This window comes from Echinops telfairi, unplaced genomic scaffold (genome assembly GCF_000313985.2).
Source record: "Echinops telfairi isolate 266 unplaced genomic scaffold, ASM31398v2 ScPeMD7_7459;HRSCAF=8497, whole genome shotgun sequence".
In the NCBI taxonomy this organism is placed as follows: domain Eukaryota; kingdom Metazoa; phylum Chordata; class Mammalia; order Afrosoricida; family Tenrecidae; genus Echinops; species Echinops telfairi.
The window spans coordinates 4,487,704-4,496,967 of record NW_022111359.1 but is presented as its reverse complement, the minus strand read 5'-3'; the positions used below and the strand labels follow the sequence as shown (position 1 = coordinate 4,496,967).

General features: G+C 54.1%; 1 protein-coding gene across 5 annotated transcripts in view; it reads right to left on the bottom strand.

Moving 5' to 3' along the window:
- Positions 1 to 9,264, bottom strand: part of ATCAY (ATCAY kinesin light chain interacting caytaxin) — a 49,322-nt gene that overhangs the window by 39,401 nt on the left and 657 nt on the right. For 2 of the 5 annotated variants that reach the window (XM_045300078.1, XM_045300082.1), the window contains exon 2: positions 5,769 to 5,881. In XM_045300078.1, the coding sequence (XP_045156013.1) occupies positions 5,769 to 5,845 (77 nt within the window). In that variant the 5' untranslated portion in view covers positions 5,846 to 5,881. Of the gene's footprint in view, positions 1 to 5,768; positions 5,882 to 8,499; positions 8,573 to 8,859; positions 8,942 to 9,236; positions 9,262 to 9,264 lie in introns of those variants that run through there. The other 3 variants (XM_045300079.1, XM_045300080.1, XM_045300081.1) reach the window with 3 other exon arrangements.

The following is a 9,264-nucleotide window of genomic DNA, read 5'->3' as shown; positions in this document are numbered from 1 at the left end:
CGTGCTACCGTCTGTGGGGGTTTTCCTGTGCTTCTGCCGGGTGTTCTGTGAACTGTCGATTCCCCATCGGGCGCTACACTACAGACTCTCAGTTGTACACCCAGCGGTTCGTACGCATTTGTTTCCTCTCACTGACAGCAAGCCCCTCAATGCACCGTCACCCATCCCAGCTGCTCCGTTGGCATCTGTGCCTCCCCCGCTCCTGTTGTTAGTGTGAGGTGCCACTGAGGCAATGCCAACCCACAGGGACCCTGTGCCCGAGTGAAACACGTTCCTGTCCTGCCCCTCCTCATGATCGTCCGGTGCAGCCTCTGTGTCCGTCCATCTGCTAGGGACCTTCCTCTTTCTCCCCGCCCTCCACTTGTCCAGGGCCGGGTCTCTCCTGACAACCTGTGTGAAGTGTGTTAGTCTGGCCATCCTTGCCTCTAAGGAGCACTCTGGCCATACTTCCAAGACAGACTCATGGGTTCATTTGGCTGTCGATGCTACTTCCACTATTCTTGCCGGCACTGTCGTTCAAATCCACCAACTCTCGGGCGGCCTCCTTGACTCCGTGTCCAGCTTTCACGTGCCCTGGAGGCGAGAGAAAGTGCCACGGCTCGGGTCACGTGCCCATGGGTCCTCAGAGGAACATCTTTGCCTTTCAAAGCTCTAAAGAAGCCTTGTGGAGAAGATTAATCTAATGCACTCTGTCTTTGGAGCTCTGACGGCTGCTTCCAGGAGCACCGATTCTGGAGCCAAGCCAGGCGAAACCCTTGACAACTCCAACCTTTCCTCCATTTGTCCTGATGGCATCTATTGGTCCAGTTGGGAGGATTTGGGTCTCTTACCCAGTGTCGTCATCCACACTGAAGGCTGCAATCCTTGATTTTCACCGGCAAGGCCTTCGAGGGCTGCTCGCTTTCAGCAAGCAGGGTTGTGTCACTGCACACCGCAGGTTGTTAACGAGCCATCCTCCCATCCCGAAGCCAAGTTCTTCTCCATATCAACCAGCTTCTCTGACTGTTCACCCTACAGATGGACTAAATATGGTGGAAGAATACAGCCCGGACACACACCTTTCCTGATTTTAAACCATCTGGTAACCCCTTTGAATGTCTATTTCATGGTCCAAGGCCAGGTTCTGCATGGGCACACTGAAGTGCTCTGGAATTCCTATGTTTTTCAGTGTGATACATAACTTGCTAGGACCCATGCAGTCTACTACTTTTGCACAGTCAATAAAACACAAGTCAACATCTTTCTGGTAGTCTCTGCTTCGAGCCAAGATCCACCGGACATGAGGATTGCTCTTTCTTGTTCCATGTCCTCTTCGAAATCCGGACAGACCCTCTGGCAGCTCCTGGTTTAAGCACTTCCAGCACGGCATCCATTTCTTGAGGTATTCCGATTGGTACTCCATCAATTCCTGGAGCCCTGTTTGTCCTCTGTCAGGGCCTTCAGGGCAGCATGGACTTCCTCCTTCATTACCATTGGTGCTTCTTCTTCCTTAAGAAAAAACTTTACTGTCACTGGGGTGAAGGTTTACAGATCATCAACTTTACATCCAACGATTGATATGCATTCTCTTATCCTTGCTTCTTGGTCATTAGCTTGGTCTTTAGCTCACAGCCACTCTGAGGGAGAAAGAGGCGGCTTTGAGTCCCGTAAAGAGTTACAACCCGAAGGGGCAGCTGTACCCTGTTCTCCAGGGTCACTATGAGCTGGCATCGACTCGATGGAGCTGAGTTGGGTGGAACCAATTGTTTTTGTTAGGTAACTCTCTGTCCCCTTTCCACCTTCTTTTGAGGCTCCCTTCGTCGTTCCGTAGCAAGCGTGTAGCATCTTCCACTCTTGCAACTTGGGGCTTGGATTTTTTACTTGCGTTCCGTCAGCGTGAGAATCGCTCTGTGTGTTCTTCTCTTTTGGTCTTCTAACTCGGTGCGCGTTTCATTATCATGCTAGACTTGGTCTTCTGCACCAAATTCAAACCGACCCACTTCCACTCAGTCGATTTCAACGCAGAGTGACCTAGAGAGAGGGCGTCTATCACTGGCAATCTTTATGGGGCAGGACAGCCTTCATCAGTCTCCTGCTGGTGGATTTGAACCATTGGCCTTGTAGGTAGTAGTCCAAGGCCTAAACTCAGTGCTACCAAAGCCCCTTTTGTCTCCCAGAGCTGCCCTTTGAAATCTGCTCAACTCTTTTCCTCTTCCATTTTCTTTACCTGCTCTATGGCCAAGAGCAAGTTTCAGAGTCTCTTCTGACATCCACTTCGGTCTTTTCTTTCTTTCCTCTATTAGTATTTTTTTTAACACAGATATAAATATTAGCCTGCGAAGGTTAACAGGCCAATTGTCAGACAAAGAGCTTGTAAAGTGGATTTTGGCAGCTGTACCCAGGCTCAAATGCAACCCTTGCAACCTGATCTCCCTCTGGGCCCGAAGTGAATTTATTCTCAGTCCTTTCCTCCTTCTTTAACGGCCTTTGGCTTTCTTTGGGTGTGATGTCCTTCATATCCTCCCACGACCCCTCTGATCTTTGCTCACTCGTGTTCAGAGCGTCTCTGAGTTCAGGTGGAATCTGTTCAAGGGTGTCCTTTGGCTCTCATGGACTTGCTTCCATGTTCTTCAGCTTCAACCTGAACTTGTATAGAAGCAATGGGTGGTCTGCTCCACAGTCGGCTCCTGGCCTGGTTCTGCCTGATGGTTCTGAGCTTCTCCAAGGTCTCTTGCCACGGATGTATCCATTGATTCTTGTGCATCCACGTGACTAGTCGCCATTTATGTTGCTGGGGAGGAAAAAGTATCTGCAATGAGTAAGTCGTGGGTCTTGCAAACTTGTATCAGGTGATCTCTGGAATTCTTTTTCATCATCAAAATTTCCCATTGCCAATCCTGTCCCCTTGTTTTTGATCTCCAACCACTGGTAGTTATCCATGGCATGTTGGCTGCATGCTTGATCCATTTCAGACCGAAGCTGTTGGTAGAATTCTTCCATTTCTTCGCCTGTGGCATACGTGGTCCGTGCAGACATTTGAATAATATTTGTGTTGACTGTCTTTGCTTGTCGGTGGGTGGATCTTATCCGAGCACAGACAGCACGCACTTCGAGATAGATCTCAAAGTAGACTTTTGGAGGAATGGCACGTGACGCCATTCCTCTTCAGTTTGTCACCCCTGGCACATTATCTGATTGTCTGATTCAGCCCGTGCCAGCTCACCGATGCCTAGGATGCCGAGCTGTGTGCTGGCTCCTCGTTGATGACTTCCAGTTTTCCCAGATTCACACTTCGAACATCCCACGTTCCGATGATTAACAGATGTTTGAAGCTGCTGCTTCTCATTTTGAGTTGCTTCCCCATCAGCAAATGAAGGTCCCCCAAGCTTGATTTCTCCCACCTCGTTAAGGCCGACTCTGCTTGGAGGAGGCTGTAGCTCTTCCTCAGTCATATTTTGAGAGTCTTCCAGCCAGCACGATGTTCTCCTGCTATCCACTGGCTGGATATCCAGTCTTTCAAAAGTCTGTTCCTTCTTTCTAGCCCGTCTTAGTGTGGAAGCTCTGTCGAAACCTGTCTGCCAAGCTAACCCTGCTGGTATTCCAAACCCCAGGACCTCAGCCACACACATGCTACCACGGCACGACACACTGCTAGACAAGTGGTCACGAGAATGAACGCGACACACAGAGACACCCAAAGCAAAACAAAACAAAACAAAACGAAACAGTGCCCAGTCCTGTACCACCCTCACATTCGTTCCGTTGCCCGAGCCCACAGTGCCAGCTAGAGAAACAAATTCCTAGACACTCATACGTGTATAAGAAAGAGCTTTATATAAAGAGTCATTGTCTATTAAGAGAACATCCCAGCCCAGGCCAGATCAAGTCCATAAGTCCGATATTAGCCCATATGTCCGATACCAGTCTATAATGTCCTCCAGAATCCAGGGGGTGGGGTGGGAGGGACACAGTTCTGTTTTCTGATGCTTCCCCAGGTGGCAACCTTCGTTATGGTAGCCATAGGAGACGGAGACCACCCCCCACTCCAACCCCTTATCGCCCCCCACACTCTTTCTGCCGAACTCTCTGGAGAAGATAAAGTGGAGGGGCAGCGAAGGAGAGGAAGACCCTCAACGAGTTGGATGGACACCGCGGCCGGCCGTGGTCTCTTAGGCATATGTTGTATGGGTCAGAATGGATTGATGGCACCAAGCAGCACCACCACTTGGAAAGGATGTTTGAAACTCCTGCAGAAAACCCAGCAGAGCCACGCGCGTGTAGGCACGGAACTGACGAGACTCTTGGCTATTCTGGGCACACTCACCTCTTGCTTAAGGTGACCAGACGTCCCGCCTTGGGCGGGACAGTCCCGATTTTGGGCGTTTTTTAAAAAGTCCCGATTTTTGGAAAGAATGCACGACAAGCTAGGGAACGGTCTATTTGGTCCCTATAGACCAAATTTTTAATCAAGAACCTCCCTCCTCCCACCCCCGATCAATGGTGTTCCGCTTTAAATCTGGTCATGGAGCAAGAGTCTTGCTCCAAAGCCACGCCAGCCCCACTCACCAAACGCATTGTGGGCTGACACTGGGGAGCCCATTCTGACACATAGCGACCCCACGTGACCCAGGAGAGCTGCCCCGGAGCATTGCCCAGGCTACCAGCTTGGCGGTCACTTGCCAGGCCTTTCTCTTGAGGAGGAGCTGAGCGAGTAGCGGATGTCCACCCAGGGCTCCTGGCATGATATTTAGATTTGGGAAAGGGGTCGTGTCTTTGAACATGGCAGGCCCACCTCGACACTCTCCTGCCCACAGGAAGCTCAAGGTTTCTCAAGAGAGTGTTCATAAGGGAGCGAGCTGTTGAAGAATCTATGTTGGGCCTGGGGTGGGGAAGGCTCCGTGGAAGGGCCCTCGTCTCCTATGCTGGAGACCTGAGTTCGATTCCCGGCCAGTGTGTCTCATGTGCAGCCTTCAACCATCTGCCCTTGTAGCGGCTCTTGGTTTCGAACCACTGATCTCGCAGTTGGCAGCCCATTATGTAAGCCACAATGCCACCGAGATGTGTTGTTAGGATGACCCATAGGTTTCAGCAGAGCCTCTAGATTCAGATGGATTCCGAAGAACGGCCTGGCTATGGCCATGTAAAATGGTGCAGGGCCATTTTAAAAGGTTGTCAGGGGTTGGGCCATGCAACTCGGATGGGGGCTAACAACATCATACCCGGGTGGGAAAATTACGGAGGCCTGTCGTGAACGGCACCAAATGCCACTGGGCCCTGTGCTGTCCCCACAATCAGCTGTGGGTCAGATCCCTGGGCCCCGTGGGGTTTTCATTGGCTGGTTTCCGGAAGTTGATCACCAGGCCTTTCTTCCTCGTCTTAGAGGGGAAGCCCCACTGACACCCCCTTCAGCCTCAGAGCAACACACCAGCCTCCGCAGACAGACGGCTCCAGAGTGGAACCCAAGTCTCTCCTATGGAAGGCGAGAGTTGTACCAAGGGGCCACCCCTGCCTCTAGAAAATGGTTGGAATTGTTAAATGCTTAGCATTCCTAAAACTGTGTGGGTGGGGAATTTTGTAGCTTTGGGAGGTGGAAGCACATCTGCAATAATGTAGCAAACATTTCCTGAGCTTTGGCTCAGATTAATCCTCCACCAGGTTGCTGAGGGGCAGCCCCCGTCCATTGTTACTGGCAAGATAGCCACTGGTCAGCCAGGGTGCGGGAGTGGGGGTGGGGAACCTAGCTGCCCTACCCCCCACCCGGAGGAAGTACCCACTGCCCCCCACTGTACCTGGGGAAGTCCTCGTCCTGCCATTCTTCCTTCACATCCACGTTTTCCATACGGAGTGTGGCTTCTGTGGTCCCCATGGAGCCGGGAAGAGGTGATGCTCAGACAGACAAGTCCTGAAAGGGAGCCACAGGCAGACAGACAGACAGACAGACAGACAGACAGACAGACAGGTTTTATTGAGTATTAATCATCACAGCAACTCCCCACCTGTGTGCAGATCTTAAGAGATTGAGCTGCACAAAGATTCTATAGAACCATCCTGACCAAAAGGGGGAAAATGTGGAACAGGACGAAAAATTCTCACAGACTCTAGACTTTTCTGGAGCCAGGGATGCTGGATGAAGCCCTGAAACTATTGCCCCGAGATCATCTTGAAATCTTAACCCTTAAACCACAAATAACCACCCAAGTGTTGTTTAAACCAAACAATATTCACTACTGTCAAGTCCAGTCTGATTCCCGGCCACCCTACAGAACAGGGTACAACTTCTTTGTAGGATTTCTTAAGCTGTAACCTGGGGGCACTGCGGGCTAGAAACCATAAGGTCGGTAGTTCAAACCCTGCAGCTACTCCAAAGGAGGAAGATGAGACTGTCAGCTCCATTTAAGATGTACAGTCTTGGAAATCCTGTGGGTCGCGGTGCGTTGACGTCAACTTGACGGCAGTGGATTTGTTTCTGCTGAGTCTCTACTTCCTCTCACGCACTTTGGACCTGTTATCAGAAAGGACCCGCCCCTCGGAGAAAGACATCATGCTTAGTAACGCAGCGGGTCCAGGGAAAAGAAGACCCTCCAGCGGATGGATGGACACAGTGACTGCGACCAGGGGCTCAGACATCAGCAGCGATGCTGAGCATGTGAGGGGCCCGGCCATCCTTCCTCCTGCTGTGGGCTCGGTCCCTGTGAGTTGGAACCTAAGCAACACATCTTTGTGGAAGCAGACGGCCAGACCTTTCTTCCTCAGAGCAATTAGGTGACTTGGAACCGACACAACAGCCTGTGGGTTGGCAGCTGAGAGGACACGGCGGTACCCAGGGATGCCTTCACAATGAGCGCCAACCATAAGGGGTTGACGTGGCTCCTGTCTTTCAGAGAAGCAGTGGGGAGTAGGGGTCGGCATATCTGAACTTGGGTCTCCCTGGGGCCTGACCACCCCCCAGGCCACTTGCCTCTCCAGGACTCAGTTTCTCTCTGTGGACAAAGCGGTTGGACCAGAAATTACTTCGATGGCTCCTTCCCACGATGGCAGCTTTCTTCCTCTGTCTTTTGACTCTGACATCCCACCCCTAGGGGAGACTGGGTGATGTTTGGAGACATTTGTGGGGTTCTGGACTTGCAGTGGGAGGGGCTGCTGGCATTGAGTGGGCAGAGACTGGGGATGTTGCTCAACACCCCACTGCGCACAGGACACCCGGCCCACCAGAGAGGGGTCCTGGGTCAGCAGTGTGGACAAGTCACTGATTGGAGGAAATATTTCAATTGAGCCCCTGCTCACCCATGCCCCAGCGTAAACTCCAGTTGAGTCGGATCGTCAGGAGCAAGATGAGGCTTTCTACTCCAGTAAAGAACTACAGTCTCGCAAACCCACAGGAGCAGTTCTACCCTGTCCTATAGGGTCACTGTGAGTCAGCACGGACTCATGGCTGTTTTAGTTTGTTTTGTCAGATGGTGTCAGGAAGGGCCATCCTCCAGCTCCTGTGATCTCCCCTGCCTCCCCCCCCACCCCAAGTGTGTGGATTTCAATGTAGGTGGTGCCTCAGGGAATCAAAAGATCACATGGTCATGGGATGCAGAGTCTGTGGGGGAGGTGTGGTCAGTGGAAACCCCTAACCCAGGGGGTTCAGCCTGGCCTGATTCTGTCCCTGGGGCACACGGGGCCAGGTCTGGGGACGTTTGTGCCTGTCCTGCTTATAGGAGGGTGCTACTGCTCCACACCCCACCGTGCAAAGACGCCCCTCCCCGAGAAGCACCTGGCAAGGGGTGGTTGTGGAGGGAGCGGGGTTACAGGGCACAGGACAGCTTGCTTTAAAAGGAGCAGAAGTCGCTGTGGGCTTTGGCACGTTCGCGGGCAGGCATGGGCTCAGCTCCTCATCCTGGCCCTGGTCTATCTCTGAATTACATCATCTCACCTCACAGCTTCCATGTGGGTGCCCCCTCTCCCGCTCCTTGGGGTGTCCTGGCTCAGACCCTGCTGCCACACCACCCTGTTTCTCCGTGCAGAGCCTGCCAGGCTGCTGGCTTGGGCGTGTCACCAACTCTGGCTGCGGGTGGCCAAAGGGCTTGGTGCTGCGCTGTGGCTCAGGGCGGAGTGCTGGGAGCCGGGAGGGGGGCACGGAGGCAGGTAGGTGTCTGAGCAGGGAGGGAGGGGGGCGCCGCAGAATAGCCCACCCGCTTCAGCTAAGGCCTCTTCACTTCAGTCTCGTCCTGCTCTGGGCAGCGGCAGTCAGTCTCTCGGAAGGCGGGGTAAAGCGCAGCCCACCCCATGCCCCCTCCGGGCTGCCCACGTCAACAGCCTCCGCCCCGGAAACTTCCGGCCCCCCGCACACCGTCCTTGCCCAGGCGACGTTTGTCCCCTCAGGAAATTCAGTTCCAAGCAGTGGGCGTGGCTTATCTGAGCCCCGGGTCCTTATCCGAGTGGGGTGTGACCTCAGACCCCATAACACAGGCCCGGGAGCTGACCGCGCGCACCCCACCAAAACCAACCAAGAAAACAACAAAAACATCAACTCACTGGGCCGCGGAGTGATGGCGAGTCGCAGCGACCCTACAGGGCAGGGTGGAACTGCCCCCGTGAGAAGTAACCACCGCGCCCCCGGGCTCTTCCCAGACCCACACTCCCTGTCAATACCGGCTGGGGGTGGGACACCCCCTGAATTCAGCTCCCAGCGTCACGGTCACTTCTGAGGGTAGCGGGGTACCTCTCAAGTGAGCTGTGGCGTTGGGTGATTAACAAGTCCGGATGGCAACCGAGAGAGGTCGGCGGTTCGGGGGACCCCCCACCATTCCCACCCACCCCCAGCCAGCAGTGCCGGGAAAGAAAGGCCCGGCGATGGTAAAGGAGAGACTCGCACGGAAACCCCGGGGAGCCCACCTCTGGCGCTCAGGGGGTCCGTGAGCCAGGCCGACCAGGGAGCTTTCTTTTGAGCACCGTCTCGTAAGCCGGGCTCCAGGTGGCTCGGTGGCCACCCTGGTCGCACGGGGTGATGTAAATGGCAGACGCAGGGGCGGGCCTCGGGGTTTCCAATCCGCTCCGTCTTGGAGCAGTTGCGAAAATGGAGCGGCCCTCCGTCCGCCTGACAGGTGGATGATTGGGGGCGGGGGGTGTGGCGGAGCGGGCCAGCATCCCCTGGCCAAGGTGCCTGCGTGAGCATCCTCCGAGGCCGGGGACCCGATTCTCCGCGACGCCCAAAGCAGCTCGTCTGCAGGGGGCTGGCAGCGAGGAGGACGCGGGGAGGAAGGTGGACTCACCTCCGCGGCGGCGGCAGCGGCGGCGGCG